The sequence below is a fragment of the Platichthys flesus genome, chromosome 18, assembly GCF_949316205.1.
Source record: "Platichthys flesus chromosome 18, fPlaFle2.1, whole genome shotgun sequence".
NCBI lineage: Eukaryota > Metazoa > Chordata > Actinopteri > Pleuronectiformes > Pleuronectidae > Platichthys > Platichthys flesus.
Window position 1 is genome coordinate 1,532,615 of NC_084962.1, and position 26,929 is coordinate 1,559,543.

Genomic DNA, 26,929 nt, shown 5'->3' on the forward strand with positions numbered 1-26,929 from the left:
AGGCTCCAACTGAGGGTTTGTGCAATGAAAGACATCACCTTGATCACAATTTAGACAATCTTTGTCCACCATAATGGCACCAGTTAGAACGGTGCTTTCTATACTCTGCAGGGGAGCATCAGAACTGAGGCAGTAGAATAAGGCACATATGGGGTCGAACTCAGGGTCAGGTTCGAGGTCACGGCGGGTCCTTGCATGGAGCTCCATACCCATCAGTGTTAGGTACTGGACCTGAGGAGGGAAAACAGTGTTGTGTGAGAACAAAAAATCCTTCTGAAGCTTGTATCTTCAGACTTGGATTTTGTAGTTACGAAGGATGGTTTCAAATTTAAAACAAAGTTGACCCCAAGTGACTTCAGATTTCAGTCCTTGACACATTTTGCTACCAAAAAGTATTGAGCTGCAATGCCTAGCTCTACAAACAAGATAAAATGTCATCCCCAAGTTCGGCATGATTTTAAATAACTTAAAACAAAACAAACAATAACAAAACAAAACAAAAACCTAAATATTGATATGAGAGCATTGACAGAGCAGAGTCTGTGTGCCGCTCACCTCATGCAGAGCTTTGGCATCCTGCAAGTTCTGCATGCTGACTCTGAAGCCATAGGAGTTGGCTATACTGGGCCCTTCAATCTGAGAGGTCTCTTTCTTTGGCACATTCAAAGCAGCAAACTGGTTCTGTGGAAGACAACGAGAAATATCTACATGAACAAGAAAAATTAACACCTATTGAGGTTCCATTCATGAAGCACATTTGTTCTCTGACCTGTATCTGTGTGGTCAGCAACACTCTTCTCAAGGTGCCTGTCTGGCTTGTCCTCTTCTGCTGGAGTCTCTCAGAAATGGGATTCTCTGCAGCAAGTGAAGTAGCAAAAAAAAAATCAAGAACAAAAGTATAAAGTAGTCACTGATAACAATCCTTTGCCATGTGTTCATCAGAGGATTAAGGTTTAGATTTCATACCCTCAGAAATCGGTGTACTGCACACTGGCTCGAACTTTTCCTCTCTTCTCTGTCTCCTCCTTAGGAAGGGGGTACTGTGAAGAATATGTGGACTCGTCCTTCCCTCGTCCATATTACTACGATGAAGGGGTGAGAGACTGTAGTTGTTGTCTCCTAGTCTCTCCAGGGAGTTAGAGGGCCCCGGTGACAGTGGCTCTGGAGAGTTTTCACTTTCCTTTTTTTCGCTGAGCTGCTCTGGGCCTGAGGGGCTGGGCTTACAGGACTGCTGCCACGGAGGCAGCTGTGGTGACTCTGGAGATGAAGTTTTATTATCACCATCGTCGTCATCGGTGTCTTTTACTTGTTCCTCCTCCCGCTCAAAATTCAGAGCACCTTCATCTGAAACTGGACTTTCTTCTGAGGATTTACTTAGACAGCCTGTGTTCTTCATAGGAGATATGATTAGGGACAGGCTCCTTTTCTTTCTCCTTTGACTTCTGATGCTGGAAAGGTTCCCACACAGCTCAAACTTCACTGCAGAGCAGCAGGAAGCTGACGGCAGCACAGAATTTTCTGGGTTTTCCTCCTCAACCTTCAACCCAGCCCTGTCGTTCTTCAGCAGCCCCGTGTCTCTCCGCCATTTTTGTAAACACTCGTACTGTTTCTTGGCTTCCAGCCACTGGCACACATGCTCTCGGTTTGGTGGGTTCTTGCAAGGCAGGAGAACGACCTTCTTGCCACTGGCTGAGGAAGGGTCAGACTCAGCCTGACCTTTACTTCCCACTGAGGGTTCAGGTCCCTGGGCTTGGGAAGATGAGGTAATAGTGGTGGGAGGGTGTGTCATGACTGAGAAGGCTGTTTTCCAGAAATGGAGGCCCTCCAAAGACAGGTCTCCACTGAACTCAGATAGCTCCTTTGCCAGTCTGGTACCCACCGTTAGTTTACGGCCACCAACCTCCCTGGAGAAAACACAGGGGCATGCGATTGAGTTATTTATATTTCATAGATTTCTGTGATCTGATTACTGTATTAGAATTATGGAACATTTTAAAATGAATGACATGGAACATATTCATCATATAATTCATATAATCTTTTTAAATTATAATTTAGTCTAAAAACATCTGACACAGTGTTTTGCTTATCACAGAGAAAGCTTCATTGATGTTGATGAAACCAGGCACATATAGGGGACCGATACCTGATGAGTGTCTGCAGTTTGCTGCAGATCCAAATATAAAAATAAATCTAGATCTATTGAAATAAAATGTGGTCTTATAGGGAGACTGTTGGGCCTTGGTGAAGGTATGTACCCTTCTAAGTGCCATCTTAGTTATTAAGTTTAAAGGTGCCCTGTATAGTTTTCTGTTGGCAAACTTAATGTTAGTTTAAATGCTGTGCTACTCACTAACATCCACAGTATGCTAGTTATAGTATATAAGTTATAGTATATATATATATAGTTATATACAGTTATTTAATTCCTCATAAAACCAGACATATGTTACTCCTACTAAGAAGATAATGTTTTTTAGCAGTCTCTGAATGTTCAGCAGAATTATGCAAAAAGGACTCAACCAATTTGCATCAAACTAAGTGAACAGATGGGGAATGGGCCATAGATGAACCTATAACATGTTTGTGCCAATCTAGGGACAGATCCAGGATTCTTTATAACTATATACATTTCTCAGGAAATAACGTCTTGATATTGATGTAAAAAATAAGACATACTGTATTTATGGTGTTGAGATCTGAGAGTTTGTATAATCAGGTGCAGATTATTAAATTACTTAATTTTCCTTTTTATTTTTTATTTTAAAGAAAACAGTTATGTGTGGGACATATACATGATAAAATAGATCAATGATATCAGCTATGTTGATTAATTGGTTGGACTCCTTTTGACATGTAGCATGCTTTTTTTTTTCACTATGCATATTTCATTAACACACAACAGTATAATGATTATTTAGGCTTGTGGCGCTGGTGTAAATAGTCTTACATTGGTTTCCCAGGGGCATCAGACGGGTCGCTGCAGAAGGGCTCCTGGAAGGTGGCCTCCGATATCTCCAGGTCAAGCAGAGTGTTGAAGATCTCTTCCCGGCTTGGAGGGGACATGAGGGGCTTGAGAATGTGGGCTCCACCTCCTGTCCCCCGTGGCAGCTGGCTCGCCCTCACCTGGGACACTGAGCCGATGGATCGGGGGGAGCTACTAGGTGTGGTGGAGGTGAGTCCGTCAGTGCCTTCCAGAAATTCCCCTGTTGGTGAGCCCTCATGGTCAAGAAAGGATGCTGAACTTAAAGGTAGTGGCAGGACAGGATCAAAAACTGAGAAGAGCAGCTCTTTTCTCTCACAGTGAAAGTCTTGAAAGGGGCTGAGGGTTTGGGCTTTACATAAAGAGAAGTCCCACTCTTTGCTCTTGATTCTCTCAGAGTCAAGAAATGTGAGGTGATTAGTTACAGGCACCCTGTTCTCAGATCTATCAAAGAGGTCAGGACTGGCAGGCCTTGCTTTGTGCCAATCAGAGCTCCTTTGGAGCTCATCTCCATAACCAAACAACCTATCATTGTTTTTCTCAATGTCCAGTGTCTGAGCTGATACAGCTTCCTGGCTAACATCACTTAGGAACTTCACTGGTAAGTTTTTATCAGTCAGGACAAATTGGCTACCACTATAAGGGCTGGAGAATTCAGTCTGATCGATAGCATTTATGTCAAAGTTATAGTTGTGTGGGAGCTCTGGTGACAAGCTGTCCTCTATTAAGTTGCAGGTGTCCAGACCTGGATCTGACATAATGAGGGGGTAGTCATCTGACAAACTGTCCTTGTCTGTAACATTGGGCTGAGTATTGCTCATCTTGCTTTTCCTAATTCTGGGCTTTTTATCCTTAGTGGTGGTAGATTTTGGGACCCTTGGTTTACGATTATAGGTGGAGGGAGCTTTTCTGGTTTTAGCTGGTTTAGTTGTAGGATCTAGTAGTGCTGCAGCTTGAGCTATGGCAGTGTAGTGGCTCTCTGTACCAACCACTTGCAGGGGAAGGGACTGTGCTTGCTGCCTTTTCTGGAGAAGCTGTTTGAGAACAGCCAAGCCAGAAGGGTTATCATGTAGTGGTGGGGTCTCCCCATTTTTAAGGCCTGAGAGTGGGGGCGTTACTGCTGGTTGGGGATCTTTATTGTCTTTCGGTAAAAGTTGACCAAGCAGAGGAGGTGTAGGAGCTTTGCACTCCTCCTGTGAGGCGTCTGCCTTTACCACAGTGGTCTGGCAACTTTGTTGCTTCAGCTGAACAGGTGGTGCACAGCTTTGGTTTTCTTCCGTTATTGAAGTCTCATAGTCCTCGACCTTTGGTTCTAATGACTGAGCAACTGATTTGGAGTCTGATGTGGATGTTGGCTGGGAAGTGCCCTGGTTGTTGCAGTCTGTGCTCACTGGCTGCTGAAACGAAGTGACCTCCTGAGAGGAGTTCTCAGAGGGAGGCAGGTCATCTTCTGGGAAAAGGAGCTGCGAACTGTCTTTACTTAACTCATGACTTTTGGGTTCCTCAGGCTTCTTTTTGTGAGACCTTTTAGGTTTTGTGGTAGTTGTAGAACTGATGACTGTAGCTTCAGCAACATCTTTAGCCTTTTTATTCTGCCTTGGAGCGCCAACATACCTCTGCCTTAGTTTCTCTTTTTTGAGCTCTTGTTCCTCTGGAGGCTTAGTAACTGACTTGCTAAATTTTCTTTTACTATCTGCAGCTTTCTTAGATCTGACAGTTCTACACTTATTTTGTGCTTGTTTGGTTGAAGACACAGTGCTTGAATCTGTAGAAGTAGAACTAAGGGACGGGTCACTGAGTGGGTTAATCAGCTGCTTGGAGCTGTCCATAAAAGGGTCACTTGGGGACCAACAACGTGGAGGAGTTGAGTCTGTAGGGCTTGGGGATCTATCAGAGAGGTAACCCAACTCGGCCATGACATCTGTATACTCAATGTCCTGGTCATCAACTTGCTCACAGTAAGACGGCCTGTGCGGTAGTAAAGAGGATATAATTGGGCCTCTCTGACAACCTTTAGTCCTTTTAACACTTTCCCCCATCCTGACTTTAGGTTTAGTGGAGATGCTGTCGGTTTTCTTACTGGTGCAGTTGACCTTTGCTTTTCTTTTGGGCTGTTTCTTGGCCTTTGGCTCAATGAAAGGAAACCTGACTGCAGTGGATTCTGGCACCTTTGGCCAAAATTCACTGAGAGGAGCCATTTTATTGTATAGCTGTAGCTTATCTGGTGTCAGCAACACCAACTGCTCCTCAGCATTTAGTTTGGACATTTTGACCAGCATATTTTTCTGTCCTTTAAACCTGTTGATAATAATGTACTTGATGATGACAGGGGGTTCTTTCTTGCACCGTTTCTGGTATTTTACTTCTGGCCCACTGCAGACATTGCTGCCCTTGAGCTTGCTACCCTTGTCTGAAGCTGCATTTTTAGAAGGAATTGAACTTGATTGTTCTCCTTCCTCACTGTCATAAATCATCTTCCGTTTGGCCCTCAGAGTGTATTTACTCCCGGAAAGGGCTGAAGGTGTGGTATAGGTGACTTTATCTAGCAATGGGCTGAACCCATCCTCTGCAGCTTCTCTACTCTCCTCAGAAAAACAGGAAACAGTGGTGGAGTTGGTGGTAGGAGGCTGTGAAAACTGCTCTGTCCTTTCATCTATACAAATCCCTTTTGTTTCTGGTTCATCTTTTGTGTTTGACTTTTCATCTGTGATGAGCCCATCTTTCAGTGGCTCAGCCTTGATTGACTTTTCATCCGAATTAGGCATCTCTGTGTCCACAGTCTGTGAACAAGCAGACATGTTTGAGGTGAGGCTACTGGTAATCTGGCTGTCAGAGGTAGAGCTTTCAACTATGTTAAATGTATTATTTTGTCCCGTCATTCCTAACCGTTTTTTAGTCACTTTTAGCCTAGACCTGCGAGGCTGGGCCTCTAGTGGTTTACTGCAGGAATCAGTCAACTTTTTGTTCCCAACTTTCTTCCTACTGAGACAGTTTGAGAGGATGACACTGGGAAAAAACTTGTAGTGAGCTTCCTGCTGGGCCACAATGGTCCTCTCCGTCTTGTTTTCCTGATAGTCCTCGTACCTGATTTTGAGTTCACCAACATCTCCCTCCTCACTGTCCTGGCCCATTTCTTCCTGCTGAGGATCAAGAAACCCATCCTCCTCCATAGGTGACGGGACTGAGGACATGTTCCTTATGATGGGGCTTTTATTGTCCTTCTGGCTTAACTCCAAATCCGTCTTCAAAGAGCAGTTTCTTAGCTCTGAGTAACACAGAGAGAAGGTCCTGTGGTTCTGAAGAATGGACAGACAGTTTGTTTCTACATTCTTTATGCTTTCATACTTCTTCCTACTTTTGGCCACCTTTCCATTACCAAATGTGAAACTTTCTACATCTGTATTATCCAAGGCTATTGAGGGTTCCTTGTCGTAGGAGTAAATGGGACGTATGTCCTCTTTGTTAACACAGATCGAGGACACCTCTGGGTGGTTGACTATATTGCAGGGGATAGGGTGCTTGACTGGTGGGATGTAGGGGATTCCTTTATTAACCTTGAACCCTGTTGAACATTCACTACTAATGTCCTGGCAGCTTTTTGATTGAAAGTGCTTGTCAAGAGGTTGCTCGGTGTCCAGCATATGAACTGGTCTGTGATCAGGGTGCTTGCACTCCAGAAGGATCTTAGCCGAAGAAGGTGGCTCCAGGCAGACTGTCTCCCCAGGGAAGGGATTTCTTTTCCCAAGCATCTTTTCTGTAACTATGAGAGAAGATTGGGATCTAGGACTACTCTCCGTTAAGGATGAATCTATGGATACAACAGAAAAGAAGAAGCAATGTCTCATTTACAATTAATACATTACATTACATTTCATTGAGCTGACGCTTTTATCCAAAGCGACTTACAATAAGTGCATTCAACCCTGAGGGTACATACCAAGGACGACAAGAATCAAGAAAGTACAATTTCTTCAAAATAAAGCAAAAAGTGCTATAAGTAAGTGCCATTTAAGTGCTACTAAAGTGTTAGTTTCCAAAAGTTGTTAGTATATATATTTTTTTATTCAAGGTAAAGTCGGAAGAGGTATGTTTTTGATGAGTGTTTAGCTCGCAGTTAAGGAGCAACGAGCCGATTAGTCGAAGTAGAGCGGAGTGAACGTGCTGGGGTGTAACGTTTGACCATGTCCTGGATGTAGACTGGACCGGATCCGTAATAGATGCAAGAAACGAATTACAGCCCATTTCCTTTACTAAGACTTAGTTTCCCTTTACCTTCAAAATATAAGACACAAGTTAATATAATTTAAACAAAATTATAAGTGAACACAGCTCATCGTATTCATAATTTGGCTATATCGTCTTTAGCTCAGCTGATATCTTCAGAAGAGGTGCATTAAGGGACCGTCGGAAATCCTAACGTCCGCTAGCTGCCACTTCCTGTGGACTTTTATGAATTTAACTTTTGCACGGTGATTTAGAGGACATACTAAAATATAGAGATATATATTGTGTATCGCAAATAGCATAAAAATATTGAGATATTTGTTTTAGGCCATATCCCCCAGCCCTTATCCAAAGTGTATCACTTACTTGACCTTTAGGCCTGCCAACACGGCAGCATTTAATTTTTCCCAAAATGTTTGATTAAACGTAGTGGGCAAAATAATAATGTTAGGAGGGGTATATTTAAAAATGGATGGAAATACACACAGGTAAAAGAAGAAACAATTGCACACACTCGCCTCAGTGTGTGCAATTGAGCTGTGGCTCAGGAGGGTCATAACACTGAAGAACATTTACAAAAACATGAAACTTACATACAGAAATGGTGTAAGGTAAAAAGTCTTTATGATCACTCAAAGTGCTCTGGAGTACATCCATTTTTCACACTTATTTATAGATAATTTATGTGCAGCACTTTTTCTATCATACATAAAGCACACTTCAGCATGCAGAACAGAGATCGAACTGCTGACCCTCTGGTTAATGAACAACATGATCTATCTACGAGCCACAGCCACCCATAACAATAGAGTGGTTAGTATGTGAACCCTTAAGAATATCCTGGGTGTCCGCCATAAGTTTAGACAAAAACAATGTGCTTAAGCTTATAACACAAAAAACATTATAATTTGTCCTGTCTTTATTGAACACAACCATCTAATATTAACAGTACTGGTGAAAAAAGTTAATCCTTAGATTTAATAGCTGGTCAAACCTCCTCTGGCAAAAACAACCTCTAGCAAATGCTTCCGGTAGACCTGCATAATGTTTTGCTTGCCACTCAGATATCAATTGACAGTTAAACACAAGAATTTTGCTTTCACAATGCAACAAACTTTCAAAGCCACTGAAAACTTGACTGATAATAATTTGATCTCCAGGGGATCATAGAAATCAGACTGGTTTCAGTACTAAATCACAGCTCTGTCATAAAGATATGAGATCATATGGCTAAAGCCTGGTGTCAACCCAATTTTTCTTATGCAGCTGCTGTAAGATCCACTTTCTGATATGCTTTTTGGAACAAGAATCAGCAGGAGATGTAAGATAAGCATCAAAGCAAACTGACATTTAAGTACTGTGTCGGAATATCTCAGCATGAGATGACTCACCGCTGCTCTCATCTGCCGCCCCGTCGAGCTGGGGAATGGACAGGTTGGCGAACAGAGAGTTATTCCCACTCCATTCCATGTCTTCATCAGAGGAATCCTGCTGCTCCTCACTGAAGCCTTCCTCTGCCTCCTTCACACCCGGCCTGTGCAGACAGAAAAGACAGAACCCCTGATAAGACAATGCACAGGTTCAGCTCCCTGTGAACAACCTACATCTGACTGCTTGTCATGGACTTGTTTGTGTTTGTGCTCAAGCAAGAGCTAGTGTTTTACTGGGTAAAAGAAGGCAGATTATTTACTGTGCGATTCAAATTGAATTTCCTTTAGATAAGTTGTTGTCATTCACTAAGATGTTGATGGGTCACTGTGCCTGACTGCCAGATCGTCCCTCACGATCAATGATCTGGCAATCAGACAAACCGTCAATTGTCAAAAAAATAATTTTTTTACAAATCGTTCTGTTTGACTGAGCAGTAGACTGTGGTCATCTAAGACTTTACGGTATTACCTGAGCAATAATAGAAAAAATTAGCAGGCTGTTTGTAAGGAGACAATGTGTGTGACCAAAACAACATGCCTTGATAATGACGAAATCTCAGGCGCCTTGTTGTCCCATCGTTGTGACATAATCATGCTGAGCTCTGCCTCTTCTTTGTCCAACTCCGGACTTTCCTCCTCCTCATCACTGTTGCAGTGGTAACTTCTGGCACCAGGTAGAGACTTGGAATTCTGCCCGATGGAGAAACCATCGTCCTCCAGGCCTGCCAGCAGATCGATGATGGCATGGTCTTGGCTGCTGTCTGCACAGACATCAAAAAACATGGCATATATGAATAAGCTGCAAGTCACAACTTTAAGTGAGCCCCCAAATGATAAAATTGCCAAACCTTTAGTTTCTGGATTTTTTGTTTGAATGGTTTTCCCTGTATTCACATGCTTGAATCCTTTCCCTGTTATTTTCTATAAGCAGTAAGGATTTGATGTGCTGCTGATGCACTCTGGGCTATGTTTTGCAGGAATGCTCTGAAAAAACTCATAGGTGGTCATTGATAGTGTTTTCACATTGTCAAATTGAAAGTTGAGAGACCTACAGCCTATCGGCCCCTTTAGAGCCCTCAACCTGTAGCTTGTGAATCAAAATGACACCTTGTCATTCAAATAGGTTAGTTTACCAATGGAAACTAATTGGTCAGCAGTATAATTTAATATTCATGACGTTCTTTGCATTGACCATTTATGGTTGATTGTGGGCGTGTAGAGGGAGGAGAATGAGGCAGATCCAAATGCGAACCTTTAGCCTGGATGACAGACGAACTTAGCACCCGCCCATAACATTTGAGGTCGGGAAGTTCGGTCTGGAGTCGCTCCGTTGGGGAGAAATTATGCCCGGTTCAAAATCATCCGGACCAATCAGATTTTCAGGGCGGGCTTTATACGATGATGGACAGATGATCAACGGTAACGTAATCAAATACGTCATCAAAGTGCATTTGGGTTGACGTTGTTTTCCACAAACATGCCTGCCGCTGGAGAGCTGAGATGTGTAGATGCTGCCATTGAGTCTGTTTTAGAAGACATCAACAGCGCATTCATTTTGAAAGAGGAACAGAGAAATGCGATCAAGGCATTTGTAGATCGAAAAGATGTTTTTGCCATCCTTCCTACGGGATTTGGAAAAAGTTTAATCTATCAACTGGCCCCGATGGTCGCGAAGAAGATGGGACACGGGAATGTCGTGTTCCCACCGTGTTATTAAGTTCTTACAGGACCGACAAATGCGATACGATTTGTTTGATGTGTTGTGGAGCTGTAATCCTAAACGGAGAACTTGTTCGTACGTGCATTCACCTTTACTGTAACTGACTGCTACACCTGCCACTTTACGCATACTGTTTTATTCTGTTATTTTGTGTTGGGCTTATTTTGTTTTACAAGTAGCGACTCCCCTCGCATAAATACCTGCAGTTTAAGGAGCAGACCATGTTAATAGACGCACCAGATCCCTCGCTTGCGGACCAGTGCAATAAGACACCTGCCGTACAGCGCCGGCACAAGGATAGAAACAGGAACTACGACCGGACGCGGGCTGTGCGGCATTTGTCAAAAACTATAGTTTAACACCCCTCCCAAGCGGAACGAGGTAAGGAAGCTGGTCCCATTTACTTTGCTGCAGGTAGCGCGGAAAGGGAGTCGCTATGTCATGTTAACGCATCAGACTTGTCTTGCGGTGATTTGTTTGTTTATTGTATTTTAACGTTTGTGTTTGGTTTTATGGATTAAAATATCGTATACTTAATGTCATTCCAGTTTTACGGTGTATTTACGGCTACGATGAAGTGAACAATAAAGAGCCGTGTGCCAACATTAGAGAAACTCTGCGTCATGTTCGGGGAGGGCTGTTACATTAACTGTTTCTCTCAAAAATGCTGATCGTGCTGGTAAGCTCTCTGTGTATCCTTAAATTATTTTAACAACCCCGGCAAAAATCGTTTTCACTGATCTACTTCTACATCTTCCAGCGTGCGTGCAGCTGAGTTCTGTTGACAACAACTATGCGTCACTTTACATACGTCACATACTACGTTGGTCTGATTGGTTGTAGGTCTATCCAATTGAGCGAAGAGGAATTTTATTTCCTGGTTCGGTTGAAACACGCCCCATAATCACAGCCCAATGGAGCGGTCTCAGACTCACAGTCTGACTAGAATTGTGAGTATGACAACGTCAGGCTAGCGAACCTTTCCAGTTGGACTGTCATATATAATGTGAAAATTGCCTTCAGGTGTGCATTAGCAAGGTTTTATAAATCTGAATTCTCTTTTGGGTATGCCATTTCCGTAGGGGAGAGCGGGGTAATGTGAGAATTTTTTTACATTTGCTCCCCTCTAGGCAAGCTAAAATGATATATCAGTAAAATGTACACATTTCCCATTAATTCAGGATGTTTCCTAGCAATGGAAATGATCAGAATGTCTTCAGGGCAAAGGGCAGTGAAAATATATATATTTTTTTTTAAAGTAGTCTTGTGTCTCACTTAACCCCAGCTAAAGGGTAAAGTGAGCACATTTATGATTATTATGATTCATGTGATCTCTTGCACACCCTAGCTTACCTGCACATTATTTCTCTGTCCAATTGGCAGGGACAGGGATATTGTTTTTCTCTGCTGTTGGGCAAGAGTCCCTGCTGAACTGACCATGTGGTGGGATCACACAATGGGTCATAAAAGTGAGGCCTTTGAGCCAAGATGAAGCCAGCTAAAGTCCCTCTCAGATCAAGCATGGAGATTGTATCTTCTGGTGGTAACTTAATCCCTGGGGTTTCCCCAGAAACCCCTGCTCTGCTCCTGGCCGCTCCCACTCTCCTTTGACCTCTGACACTCAATTGGCTAAAAGCCAGCATCATCCTATGACCAGCCTCTCAAGGAGGCTGGACCTCTCAGGTAGAATAAAACCACTGAGACATCAATAATCGCTGCTCATTCTCCCTGCTCAGGACTTCGACCAGGGCCCCTCTGGGGCCTCTAAGATGTTCCAGCTCTAATGGGGGAAACATCCACAAAAGTTTGTTCTAGCTTCTATTTTCTTTTAGCTTAAGTCAACACTTGTTTTGAAAGACTATTTTTGCTTTTAACTTGAAAATGCCGTGCAACGGGAAGCTCATTCACCGGCAGAGACAAAGACTTTTCTTTTCCACGATCTCCAAAACAACTGTGCCACCGCTGTTCATCACTGCAGAAGAACGACGAAATCCCGTTGAGGAGCAAGACGAATCCGCTCCTATTCGGCCCAGCCGACGCCGCTGCGACAGAGGAGCCAGCGCCATCGAGCTTGAGTGGCCACGATTATTCACTGGACTTCCGGAATATCCGCGCGACACGCGCATGCAACACCGTGAGGTCACAGTAAGAGGCTTATTAATTGTCTGGGCAGAGAACTAGTTTAAATACTTAGCGTGTCATTTGTTTGATTGTATGTTTGTTTGTAGATCGCTGATCTATTTTAAGCCGTGTAACACACAACGATTGAGACGTCACATCCGGTTCCTTTGTTTACTGTGTTCTGAGAAGCGCGCGGTAACAAACCGGCGCTTCCTTTTAACGTGTTACCGTCAGAGATATTGTGAGGAGATTTACATCTGTTAAAAGATAAATCTCACATAACTGGACTGCCTGCTTCGCTAGTAGTTGTCTCTGACAATGTTTCTGATGTTTCCTGATCTCTCTCCATCTCTCTCTTTTCTCCTAAACCTGTTTTTACACACGTCCCGACCTACATTTATACATTTCATGTTACATGGAGAAATCTAGACTTAAAGAGCCTTTATACATCTCGACGCCATTCGGCGCCAAAACCACGAGATAAGAAATCTCTTTGTCTTAAAGATCCCCTTTGTTAAGGTCAGTGACCGGCATCCATTTTGCTTTTCGCAACGTGGCTTCACTAGGCAACCTCTATCTTGAAAGTACGTGAATGTAACATCACCTTGAATTCGGCCAGAGGACGTCACCACGTGACCTCGTCATTACGCCATAGCCACTTCCCTTTTTCTTTCTTACACACACACACAAACACACAGAGACACAGACAGGCAGACACACACACGACCACACACACAGATACCCCGTATCACATGCGTGGTCTTAATTGTGATAAATGCTGCTGCTGTTGTTGCCATCTTTGAAATATTGGAGTTTGTTAAATGAAGAATCATTGAAATAACATTAACTTTATTTCCCTTTTTAATAAATACTTTTGTAATTAAAGTATTTGTATGTCTATGATTATTTGTGCATATGTATGTGAATACAGCTGGATTACTATAGCCTGTGCTCGAACTTAAAACCCTTCATTGTTTATTATATAATCATTAATATTAAATATTGAGATTATTAATATAACTTATATCATTGAGACTGATATTTTAAGATTGAATTGTTGGTCCCTGTAACCAGAGTGGTGCCCCGCGACAATAAGCAATGATTACAGATTGTATTATTCTTAATTGATAATTGTATTGTTTTCATTAATTATTTCAACTATTATTAATGGATAACCGTATCATTTCTAATTAATAGTGTTACTATTCTTAATTAATAGCTTTATAATTTTTAATTATTTTTGATAAATAATTTATTTTAATAATCATATTTCATGATTATTAATAATTAGCCAACGTCAAATCTACTCCTACTATTGCACAACACTGCATATTCAAATGCTAGTTCACAGCACTTAACTGGAGCAAGGCCATGGAACTGGTCAGCTAGTTGTTTCAAGTGTTTGGCAAGCTCCTCCATCTCATCTGTGAATATTCTCTTTACCTCAGCTACTGCACCCAAGGCTACTGATTTAATTTCCCCTTTCTCTTTTTTCTTTATTAATCTTTTGAGGGTTGTGTTGTCAATATTTGTATCCCTTCCAGCTTTTCTTAAGGACTTCTTTCCTTGCATGACCTCAGTGGCTGCACTCTCCATCTCTGCGAGGGGTGTTTGGCCCCAGGTTGTCTTCCTGGTGTAGTTTCTTGGCATTATGGCTTTTCTACATTGTTTATGACATTAAAAAATAAAACATTATGTAATATTACACTAACATTTTTGTGAAGAAACATAATTACCACAGCACCAGCTCCAATGTCTCCTTCATGGCAAGGGGGGAATGGGAGGGGCTTGAAAACATAATGGTCACATGACCAAAAATGTGTACCGTTGCCTAGATACAAGGGGTGTCTCACATTACCCGATGTCTCACATTACCCCGCTCTCCCCTACACTTTTAGTATGAATCCCACGCACTATTTTATAAATGAGATCCCAGAGCTGTGTTTCAACCTGAATAGGATGTCTAACGTACCTAACTGAGGTGAGTGGTTGGACATTTGGGAGAGCGGGAGGAAGGTCTGGCTATTCTCCAGAAGACTCAAGATGGCCTCTTCATCAACCACAGCCTCCTCAGGGATTTTACCACTGCTTCTCACTGAGTCTAAAGAAGGGAAGCAGAAAAAACACTTTTTAATGCATCAGACAAACTTTGATTGAAAAAAGAAATTGATAGGAGCCCTCTAGTAGAGAATGAGCTTAATGTTTCTATGCTCCTGCAGAAGACTTGGCAGAGATCGTGTCTGCAGATTAGTCCATTGCTAATTAAACAGTATCACAATTTCAACCTCTGACACTGTAGGACTGATCAGGATAAGGAAAACAAACGTCTGTCTCACCAACTACCTCTTCTGCCAAACACAGAGAAAACCCAGATTGTAACAAGAAAAAAAGCTGTACTTCAATGGTAAGTTCACCTGAGTTAAGATTTAACTTAACAGTGAAGACTAAGGATTGCAGCAGGCTACACCAGAGCTAACAAATTCCTTCTCATACATATATTGAGGCAATTGGGGGTAATCTCGTTCATCCCAGCAGGGTTTCTTTACCTGGCTGAGAATCCCTGTGCACCTCCACGGCATTAGCAGGGGTACACTGTATTCCCTCTGGAGTCAGGTCATCTAAATGGAGAGTGAGGTCACCGAGAAAATCCTCTTGATCCTCCTCCTCGTCAGCCATGGAGGAGGCTTGTGTCCTGAGCAGACAGAGAAATACACACAGAATAATTCAGAAAAAATAAAATAAGATGATGAAAAGTGACTGCTGTTATTACATATTTCTCATTGCTGCTTAAAAATATCAACAACAGAGAGAATGCTAGTTATGGCAACTGTAACTTTGATGCATTGATAAGATGTCACATCTTATTAGAGGCCTTAAGAGTTCGGGTTGAAAAAACATGGGAAAAGCGTAATACCCAGGACCTTAGCATGTTCAAAAGAAGCATAAAGGTCAGCCCCAACCACCTAAATATGCAGTACATCTGCAGAAGAATTAAGGCTGCACGATTATGGCCAAAATCATAATCACGATTATTTTGATCAATATTGAGATCACGATTATTTATCACGTTTATTCATTAATTTTAGGGACAACATCTTTTAATTGCACTGTCACGTTTTAATGAATAAGAACACTGCTTCCAATTCCATTGTTGTGCTACATTCCAGCTAATGTACACTTCTTTGCATAAAAATAAAACTTCTTATTCACCTGAAGCAAAATATCAATAAAATATTTCCCCAAAATAAAGGGCCAACTAAAAATATGCCATCACAGAATGCAACCAAATGAAAACAATTCAGGCCTATGCAGACAAGGCAATAACAAGGGGTTATTGATAAATTAAACTGTAACTGTTACAGTATAATTGATCACCCTTAAACTTAAGCATCACAATCTCAGCGCAAGGCTTCATTTTAAAAGAAAGGTACAGTTATTGTTACTTGGCAAATTATTTATTGGACACATGTCTTTGGCCAAATGAAATGCGATTGCATCCGTTATTTCAGTGTGTCTTTGGGAGGTGGATGGATACGCTGTCGTGCTATGCACTGTGCGTTGGTTTTCTGGGTTGACATTGGACATGGACGGCTTCAGTGAGGTAACGTTAGCTTTGTCCTTAATGCATTCGTCGTACTGTGGTTTGTGGTGATTGTTCAGATGGTTGAACAAGTTAGTTGTATTGCTATGCGGTGCAGACACAACTCTAACGCACTTGGTGCGTATGATGTCTTCGTTAAATCCAAAAAACTTCCAGACAACGGATGATGATCCTTTTCGAGGGACTAGCTGCTCACCTTCTACTCCTGACATTTGATTTACCTTTCACACGACACCCCGACCGTCTGTTCTCTGTCCTGTCTCTCTCCTCTTCTAATAACACCGGAGTCAAAAGCAGAGCTGTTGGGCTGCCCTTTACCTGACTCACCTAGCAGACAACTTTATGGTATCTGCCCAAATGCAGTCATATTTTATTAGCATCTATTTACTGTGGGTCTTAATCAGGGGAAGTGATTTGTTAACTCTGTTTGTATGTGAACACAGAGGTGGTGTGCGAGTCTGGGGAGCTGGGGCTGTGTCTGTTTGTGTGAGCATATAAGAGCAGTTAAGTGGTGTGTGTCTGTGTGTTGTAGAGGCAATATGAATGTAAAATGGGCAGGAAGCCAACTGGGCTTTGCATCCCTCCAAATCGCTCTCAGCTACAAGCTGGCTATCACACTCCTTTGCCCATACTGCCCTCCTCTGCATCGCCTAGCAACTCACCACTTAGTAACTGTCTGAAATATTGAAATGTAGACCAGGCAGGCAGTCGCCATCATAATTGGAACACATTTCCCAGGAATGGTCAGAAAAAAGAAAACAATTATTCAACTGTGAATTCTTCCAAACCCTGTATAGAGTATGGGTTTTCATATCTGACTGAGCAGCAACAGCCTGAACACTAGAGCATCATGCTCAAGAGGTTGTAGGTCTAAATGAGAAGGATAAATTGAATATTAAATGCCCTCAAGCAACTGAATCAACCACTGTTGCTACTGATGGTAGGCATGCAATGTAAAACTTGACTGAGGAATTCAAGCTTAAAAGAACATTGTGACGAAACAGAGTGAAAACAGTGAAGGTGGCAGGTAAAGCTGCAGCAGCAGCCTAGGGACTGACTGAACCCATGTATAGTCAGTCAGTCCAGTCCAGTCCAGTGAGAAACACAGCACATGTGAGGGATAAGCCAAAAAAACTGTTCAGACAAATACAACAGAGCATTTACCAAGAAGTCACAGCCACATGGCCATCCCTTCACTTGCTATAAATGATGAATGAGCCATACAATGCTTGCTCTAGATGACAAATCCCAACCCGGAAGCAAGGCTGATACATAATTAATTATTTTCAGAGGGGATGTATGATGAAAACATGGCTGTAAATATATGAGTTTACACCAGCAGAAACTTTACTGCAGTCTCATTGTCACCAGAGACTTTGTTCTGCTGGGCTGTATGAGGAAAGGGCTCCAGAGAGTCAATGTGCACGTGCCACTGTATGGCTGTCTCTTAATTAGTCAGCTAGCTAACGACTTTAGAGGCGACAAGGGAGGGAGCCTGGCAGGCGTCGGGAGATTACGGCTGCGATTAACACATTTCGTGAACAAGCCACACACACCTCCCTCATTGGCTTCAGTGGTTCTGCTTCAAGAGAGTTTAAATGATGGAGCCAAGGAGAAACAGAGAGAAGACAAGAAGAAAAGAAAGAAAAAGACAACCCTCTTCTGTATACTGTTGCGTTAACAGGGTCTTTTTAACCATAATCCCATTCTTCCTTAAATATAATTTTTTTGTTATCTGATTGCATTGTAATAATAAATCAAATGAGGACCTACACTGGGTATAATGTTGACAAAACATTTTTATTTTGTAATAAAGCACTGCATGATCCCTTTGGGTTACACTTGTTGATTCAATGTATTTAATAGCCTTTTACCCGAGCCTTAATAAACATAACCTAATGCAGAACCTCTACCCTGAAAAAAACGTTTTAACTTAAAAAGCACTCTCTCGCCATGGGGACCATAATTCTAATTCAGGCCAAGGTCTAATTTCTCACCAAATGAAATGATTAGCTGGCATCGATCTGTCAGCGCGCTGTGCTATTGTTGCTTATGACTGGAGTCTTCCCAAGCTAGAAAGGCTGAGTCAATAGCCAGAAGTTAGCAAGCGAGTCACGGAAAAGTCTGCTTCTAGAAGTTGTTAGGCGCTTTCACCAGATTTATGCATCGTAGGTTGGACAAGAGGGCCGATGGGAGGGGATGGGATTTATCACAGAATTTGAAGAACAGCCTGCTATTACTAGCTTTCTCTGGATTAACAACTAACTACTTTGACTTCGGTGGCTACTTGCCTTTTCATCTATCTCATAATAAACAGTTATACTTCCTGCAGTACTGTATTGTTCATATAAAACATCAGATTGTGTTCCATTCTTGTTCCAACACTACCTTTGTACAGTCACTGGGGTTTGTAAGTCATCAACGAAAGTTGAACTAACAGTGGGAAGATTTGCATTAGCTGTCAAAGCTTTATAAGGGCCGAGAACCGAAACGCTGGATTGAAATTGAAATGATTATTATTATTTTTCTCCCAAAGAATGAATGGGATTTTTGAGGGTTTCAACACACTCAAAAATCTTCTACAATTTGCAGTAAATTAGAAAGTGGTGAAAGCGGGCCTCCGGGGGTTTCTAATAAAGTGAGTGTTGGCAAAACCGGTTGTCATTTTTATGTTGAGGTGGCAGGGGTTTTGTCGGCAGCTGCTGAATTTAACTAATGAAGAAACTTGTAATCTAACTTAGTTACTTTTAAAATCAAGTAACTTGTAAAGTAACTGAGTTACTTTTAAAATCAAGTAATCTGTAAAGAAACTAAGTTACTTTTTCAAAGTAACTGTGGCAACACTGATCATGACTATTCATATACAAAAAAAGCCTCAAGGAGCATTATGAAAAACGCAACTGGAAGCCAGCCATTTTTTAGATTTAGTGGCCATTTTAATTTTTAGTTTGCCAAACTTGTCCCAGGGCTTTTATCAGGTCAATTGAGATGAGTGTCATCACAACAAGGTGGAGATAAAAACTGAGTTAAAGATCTATTGGTCGTCAAACCGTGTGACCGTAGCGTGGCATCAAAGTTTGATTAAATGCCATCAAAACACGAGGTTCTGTATAGCGGACATACATTGTCCAATCGAGTCCAAACTAGACATGTAAGAGAAGAGTCCCGGCTTGATGACATCTACACAGAAATTGTGAATTGAAAACACAGCACCCCCTGGTGGCTACAGGAAGTGACATGTTTTATACTATATGAACTGCCCCTGGCTGCTTTACAATATACACTCCTGATCAAAATCTTTTTACAAAAAGTTTACAAAAATTGACTTTAGTTCCAGACAGTGGATGCCCTTCGTGAAGACATCTTCACCACTTGGCGCAACATTCGCACTAGCCTTTTGGAAAAACTTGCATCAAGCATGCCAAAACGAATTTTTGTAGTGATCAACAATAATTGTGGAGCTACTCATTACTGAGTCAGTTTTTGACACTTTAATTTCTGTTTTAGGAGTTGTTTTTTTTTTTGAGCTGTGGTCTTAAACTTTTGATCAGCTGATGAACAGCCTACTTCAGTTAAATTGTTGTTTTCAATAAATTGCCTGCTCACAACTTTTGGGCTCTTGTTCCCATTTCTTCTTTTTGCATTTTGAAACTCTACTTAGAACCTTCCTAAGATTCAACAGTGCAAAATGCAAATTCATGCAATTTTTTAACTGGTCTTAAGATTTTGATCAGGAGTGTACAGCTCAAATGAGCTCAGTCAAGTCATTGGATCATGGTCAGAATTGTGACATTTCCTCAAACCGTGTAAACATTGATGTTGTGCTAACATTATGTGGTAACATTATCTAATTGACACAGAATTGCTCACACTACATCAGAGCACCTACTTGAACAGATCTATAAGTCTCTGCATTATAATAGTGATGGCACCATCACTAACAGGAAGTAAGCTTTGTTTTACAACTATATTTCGATTTACATAAAGTGTTCACAGTGTGATGTGCAATTGATAGCTTGGACCGTAATGAGCAATTAGCAGGCAAAGATCGACGTCGCGTGACGGATACAGGAAGTGAAGCGTTTATCCTTGCCGCAGTGCACAGCACGCATGCAACGCGGAGACGTGTGCTTGGCCATCGATCGCTCTCTCCACCGACCGCAACAGGCTTCAACGTGCAGGTGATCGGTCCCGTCAGTGCTACAATGTAGCCCTCGTTTAAATCTAATTCTACACATAAGCTGAAAGTTATCACATATACCTATTTATGCAAACTACCAAAATACCAATTCGTGCATTAGAAATTTTTTAAACTTGAGATAGTTTTGTAACAGTGAGAAAAAAGAACTTTCTAATCTGCAGCACCAAGTCAGACCTGGAGAAAGCAGCAACAGCAAATCTGCGGTAGTGAATAATGAGATTAAAAGGAAAGCCAACAAGTGACAGACTGTGTGAGTATTCACAGAGCAGGGGACTGATACGGCCAGACCTTGGGAGTGCCGCCAGCAAATTGTGTGTGCGCTCCATTTCTTCAGACAAGCCCCACTCTACATGGACATCCCACACTGCTCCCCAACCCTACCCCCTCTGTTCCTGTTTGATATCCCAGTGAATGGAAGCCATCTGGATCTGATGCAGATGCACGCACAGCCAACTGTACTTTTATTTATAACAGGAAATAGTTTCTGCCTGAACATTGTGGGAGTAGGAGGGAGGACTGTGTAACCTCAACAACATCATGTCAGTCTCTCCTTCCCCCTTTCTGTGCAATACGCCTGTTCTGCTGCCATCCCCTACATCTGTTTTGACTCATTTTCTCCATCCCTTCTTTCCAAGTCTTCCAACCTGTGTTTTCCTTCCCTCCCTCTCTGCCCTCAGAGGACACAGGAGTTGGACTACCTTACATGAAACGGAGATGCACAGACAAACTGGGGAACTGCATCAGCTTCATTATAGCTCAACACAAAGAATGAAATATGAGAGACACTTGAGCTCATTGTGGTCTGACACTGTGGGAAACTAGTCCCACTATTGTGACTGTAAACATCTTGTTTTTATTTTCAAAGACTTTGCCAGCAACTCTGGCTTTGCCCAGGGAAATGGGATAATTGTCCAGCAATGACTTTCAGAAATAATTAGTTCTGAAATGTCTGGGGAGCCTCTTGCGCAGCCCCAACAGCCACCACAGCAACAGATCGAAGGAAAGATAAGGAACTTACACGTCAAACTCGTTCTCTTTCAGGATCTCCTTAAACCTCTTCATGAAGAGTTTCTCGCTCTCTGTTGAAGTGACGGAACCACGATCTGGAACACATCAGACAAACAACTTCAGTACTGCCTTCATCGTTCCTTGAAACAATCTGTTCTTAGATTCCAGTTTTAAAAACAATTGAAACATTTGGGCAGTGATTACTGTTAAGTATGCTGGTGTTGCCTCTGGGTAATTCTGCTGTCAGTGAAACTAGAGCTCTTCATCACAATAATACAATTGGACTGGATGTAATTCAAGGTATCACGATTAAACAACAAGCTCTTTCCACATGTGTCATACTTCTGGTATAATCTGTGTCAGACCTAGACATCATCATCATCATGTCGTTACACTGTCATACCCTTTAAGTATGAATCCTACGCATTGTTATATAACAAGTTGTTTTTCTTATTTGATGTACCTACATCGGGAATATTTTAAAGCATCCTGCCACATTATATAAAACATGGGCACCCAAACTTGTTTTGTAACCAAGTCTGCTTTCAGAAGAAACAAAAAAGTATAAAGACACTTTCTCACTAATTCTCTTTCATAAACAGAGAGCAGAGTGCTCTCTCATGAACTGCTGAATGCTATCAAGTGCTTACACTGATTATCTTTTTCTAGTATTGAGAGCTAGAGAGAATAAGGATAGATGTGTGAAGTGATAACAGAACAGAGATTTCATTGTGGATCTCCTCACCTTGTGACTCAGGGGTTTCTATCTGGGTGGCCTGGTTCTTCCCTCTCCTCCTCAGCCTCTCATCCTCCCAGATAGCCTGAATGCCGGGATTCCTGCCAATCTGATCTGGACAGAGGTAAGACACAACAAAGTCTGTCAGCAAATGATACTCCATATTCCATGACTGTCTTTTAATCCACATCAGAACTTTTCACATTTTTGTGTATAAGCTTAACTTTATCAGGGCAGATTTATTATACTATTAAAGAGCGGAATAATTCCCATGCTCTGCCTGTCCTGGAGTGGCCTTCCTTTACTCTCTTCACCCTAAGGCAGATGTTGATTGTGGTTTACCGTTTACATATTTCTAGCCTGATCTTCAGTATGCATTTACTGTAATAGAATAAGAATCTTATATTTCAGACACCAATTGTGTCTTCATCTTTGCCATTCAGTTTAATAGCAATGAGCGTCATTCACCAACTGATCTTAAGAATAAATCTATTCTTAAAACCCACATATGCAGTTTTTATTAAGATTCTGACATTCACCAATGTTTTTATCTGGGATTTGTTCTTATGTAAGAACAGAATGTACGCATTCTGAATTGCACTCTTGTGCACACTTGACAACTAAACTGCTTCTATATAATAATAAGTTATTGAGTTTTTTACATTTAATTTTATAGTTGTACAAGACTAAATTACAATAATATTTTATTATTTTTACAGAATATTTGGTCTATACTGCAAAAACATTTTTTTTTAACCACATGAAGATGTTGAGGTGTCACAAAAACAGTCACCAATCTTAAGGTGTAATACACTGGTGTTTTTATATTAAATGTGTCACATACACTAACCCTAACCCTCTATAGCTTTACTTCTACTTTGAGACGCAGAAGGAGCTAGGCATGGAGTTAACCCACAGAACCCAGAGCCTCCAGGTAACGCAAGCTCAGCTCCACCCAGAGTAACAGAACAGCAGCAGGTCAAGTGGCCCTAGCCCAACAAGAAGGAGTGGCTCCAGTTCAACGAAGCTGGGCATCACTAGAGCCAGTAGGGGAAGGGCCATCACGGTGGCCAAGGAGGCAGCACAAGTTGCATCAAGGTGGGTGTGGATCAGGAGAGGAGAGCCGTCGGTAGGGTAGCACTACCTGGATTGGGTCACCTGGGTGAGGATGATCTGAGACACCCAATGACCCCAGGTAACATCACTGACGATGTGTCCAGGTGCATCACATAGTGATGTATTTCATAACCTTGTATTTAAAATGATACGTCCAAGTGTGGCCATTTAATTCTGAAAACCAAGTTTGGTTCTGAGACTAGTGATGGCCCACGAGGGATTTGGATTTAGTTCCGTCTTTAGATTTGTATTGAATCCTTTCTAGCTTCTTAAATGTTCTTTTCAGTTTCTGTCTGCCTTTATGGGCATTTACGGGGAGTTGGCCTATGCTAATTGAGAAGACTGACATTAGCTTTCAACTTAAACTTCTTAAGATATATTCGTAAATGAGGCCCATTGATCAGTTTGACTGTTACTGTGGGCAAAGATACTTTTTTTAAACCTAAAACCACAAAAAAGCAAATCTTTGGCATCCGAGTTCACATGGAGGTGGACAGATACATATCTTTAATACAAATCCATGGCTAGTTTAGCTTTGTGGTTAAGCAAAGGTTTTCTTTCTACCTTGGCAAGTTCAATTACCAAAAATAAATGTTGTATTTTGCAAAGAGCCTAAAGACACATTGACTAAATCCTGAGATTTGAGGACACCCTGTGTCTCTGCTAATGTCTCCCTCTCTTCACTGCCCCATGACAGGTTGTTAGGTCAGCCTCAGAGCCTTCATGTTTAAGGCTGCTAATGGGTGGGATGTGTGTAGACAGTCAGAGGGAGCTGCTCTGAGCAGCAATGCCCCAACAGCACTCTGAACCGAACTTGTTGCACCTTAAGAACAAATGATTAAGCAGAAGACCTTTCAACTGTCCTTCTCTCCGGTGTCTCATTCCTGCAACTGTGTAAGTGTGGGCGAGTGGAGGAGGTGCAGCAAGTGAGTATGTGGACCTGACAGAACTTACTTTCAATTTCCAGGCGGTTGAGGACGTCTACAGCTACAGCATCAACCTCCAGCTCACAAGTGCTTTGCTTCTCCACCTCTTCCAGGACTAATGAGCTGCAGGCAGGGAATTCATGGACAACTGATGTCAAATTAAATGTCCCAAAAATCTGTAAAAGTTATATGAACATTTCTATATAAAGTAGACAAATATTATGCACCATGGATGTAGTTGATATATAGAATTGTAATCCCATGTAGCAAGGAAGGATATCAGTAAAAGTACTGGATTCAATCTCTGCTGTCTGGGCATACTCTCACAGTGAGAGATAAATGCAGCAGAGTCTGTGAAAGTGGGACTCACCAGGGTAGGGCATTCTCCTCCCAGCGGACAAACGTGCCCCCCAGGGTGCTGTCATTGAGCTTGGAGGTGCAGGGGCTCTTCCAGGGGCTAATGCTGGGACAACCGCCTGGCGTCTGCCTGTCTGGGGCCTCTGGAAAACAAACAACAGGGCAGAGTGGTGTTATAGTGCTTCTCTAGAAGGATTTGCCAAGAGGTCTTGAATGGTAAGGAGACTATAGAAGACAACACTTGCTTTAAACAAGGAAAATATCAGATACATATGTTATAATGGACAGAAAAAAGACTAGTTATTTAGATGTAGTCTTCCAGACACTGATAAATGAAAAGGCAAGCTACCTCTGAAGTCAATGCAAGCATAATGTTTGTGACTATTACTCACTGTTGAGAGAAACTTTGCACAAGCTCCTCAGCAAGAATGATGAGTTAAAGTTGAGCCTTGAAGTTGGTTTATAAACTATGATGGATGTTATGGAAGGAAATAATTTCATTGTCCACCAATAACTCTGGGGATTTGTCCGATCGTCTTAATGCTTGCTTTACTTCCTCAGTTTAACTTTCAGTAACGTAGGTTGGATTAGGTAGTTACAACAAAACACCATCATTTGACACAGGTTGACCTTTCAAAGATTAATCCCACTAGGGTGTTTCGGGTTTTGAAGGTGACTTTAAAACACATTAAGAGTTCTATTCATCTTTAAATGGCACATTTTCCAGTCCAGCCCACCATTCTTACCGTTATCCCAGATTAAGAACTTGCTTTCAAGTTTGAGCTTGAGTGTAGAAAAAAAGGTAAACTGGTGTAACCATTATTGGAGTGTCTGGGTTTCTTTGTCGATTTGGGCCATGAAGCCCCCTTTCAATTGATTGCATCAGTGTAGAGGTGGATCAAACATGGGAACGCAGCTTTTGTCAGAGGAGAGTCGAGCGTGAGGATTTTGAAAAATAAACTTTATTAAATTCAAGTGTGGAATTTCCTGTCCTGAATCATTAATGCACTCACACGAGAAGGCAGCTCTGGCTGGCTGGAAGTTCTCTGAGAGTTTGGAGAGAGAGCTTGGATGGGCATTATGAGGTGACAGAGGTACTGCTCTGAGATTAAGAATAATCTCTGATCACACAGAGTCGGCTGTCTGGGGTTTAGTCTCTGCAGTAGAAGTTGTGAGGGTCAGGTTCACACAAGAACCCTCAGTCTGACATTCCCACTGTGAGGCCAAAGTGACCATGGAGTTGACTGCAAATGTGCCTGAAGAGCAAACTGTATCCCCACCACCACTGATATCAAATGATCAGCCAATGTGTGCTTTGCTTTAGCTAGTGACAGATGTTAATTTTGAACAATATTTAAGGGCAAAACAGAGCAGCAAGAATAGACGATCATAAGTTTTAAGTGTTAAGAAAGAAGATATTCCATTAGTTTTGGGTCTCATTTCTCTGAACAGGTGAAGTGACCAAACTATTTCAAAAGTCTGCAAGACAAGCACAAGGAAAAGAGGGAGCTTTAAATTACGATTGAGTACCAAACTCTGTACTTTTACAGTTAAAGAGTACAGAGTTTAGACAAATGGCAACGGTGAGCCAAAAGCAGTAGCATTGTGTAATTAGCATGTCTGCAGCCCACGCTTAAGATACACCCTGCATGGAAGACTAAATGTAATGTGAGGTATCTACAACATATACGATAATTAATTAGCTGGTTTGAGTTGTTGATGGTTTTGTATCACTAGCATGGTTGAAATTAACTTTTACTTGCCAAAACTCAGCCATAGCTGCATCATGTTCATTTTATGCACCAATAACCAGAGCAAATTCCTTGTAGGTGTAAATCTACTTGGCAATAAAATACTTCTGATTCTGATTCTGATCAAGTATTTCTGACCAACATGCTATGTGGCACATTTAAGGAGTATGCGATATTTTTGGAATGTCCTAAACATCAGCATACAATCCAATAGTTTCTTAGTTATTATTTATGGCCAAACATTATGCTATCAGTAGTGTCAGTAGTGCTAATGAGAACAACATTACGACTAACAGCACCTTATTGGTTGAAAAGTGAATGGTTCTGAGCCCTACTCAACCCAACCAGAGAACACAAACGATTAAGAAATATGTGGGTGCAAATGCACTTTTGGCACTTTCTCAGTTTCCTGTTCAATGCTTTTAGGAGAAAAAGGCCTGGTGGACTAAGTATTGAGGCAGCGCCCTTGAACTACATTTTTTTTTCTTTCATGTTATATCTCTCTCTTGGACGCTTGTTATTGTAATCTATTGACAGTATATGCTGGCAGTCAAAGTATAGAAATTAATACAAAAAAAAGGAAAGCTATATTTTGTCACTTTTGTGAAAGAGTAGGTATTATGTACCTAAGCACCAGGCTAAAAATCAGCATTTTGCCGCCCTCTTTTGTTGAAAGTTTCATCCCAGAACACATGGATGGTTCGCACACCTAAACCTGACCTGCATGGTACCAGTCTGCCAGTTTGAGCATTGTT

General features: G+C 41.7%; 1 protein-coding gene across 1 annotated transcript in view; it reads right to left on the bottom strand.

The window, feature by feature from the left end:
* Positions 1-26,929, bottom strand: part of rev3l (REV3 like, DNA directed polymerase zeta catalytic subunit) — a 62,065-nt gene that overhangs the window by 10,890 nt on the left and 24,246 nt on the right. Inside the window, exons 5-17 of the mRNA XM_062411987.1 lie at positions 24,437-24,566; positions 24,095-24,189; positions 22,034-22,138; positions 21,299-21,383; positions 15,025-15,170; positions 14,451-14,579; positions 9,176-9,398; positions 8,599-8,741; positions 2,951-6,791; positions 967-1,904; positions 770-855; positions 556-681; positions 39-231 (exon numbers count right to left, since the gene is read on the bottom strand). Of these exons, the coding sequence (XP_062267971.1) occupies positions 39-231; positions 556-681; positions 770-855; positions 967-1,904; positions 2,951-6,791; positions 8,599-8,741; positions 9,176-9,398; positions 14,451-14,579; positions 15,025-15,170; positions 21,299-21,383; positions 22,034-22,138; positions 24,095-24,189; positions 24,437-24,566 (6,240 nt within the window). The remainder of the gene's footprint in view (positions 1-38; positions 232-555; positions 682-769; positions 856-966; positions 1,905-2,950; positions 6,792-8,598; positions 8,742-9,175; positions 9,399-14,450; positions 14,580-15,024; positions 15,171-21,298; positions 21,384-22,033; positions 22,139-24,094; positions 24,190-24,436; positions 24,567-26,929) is intronic.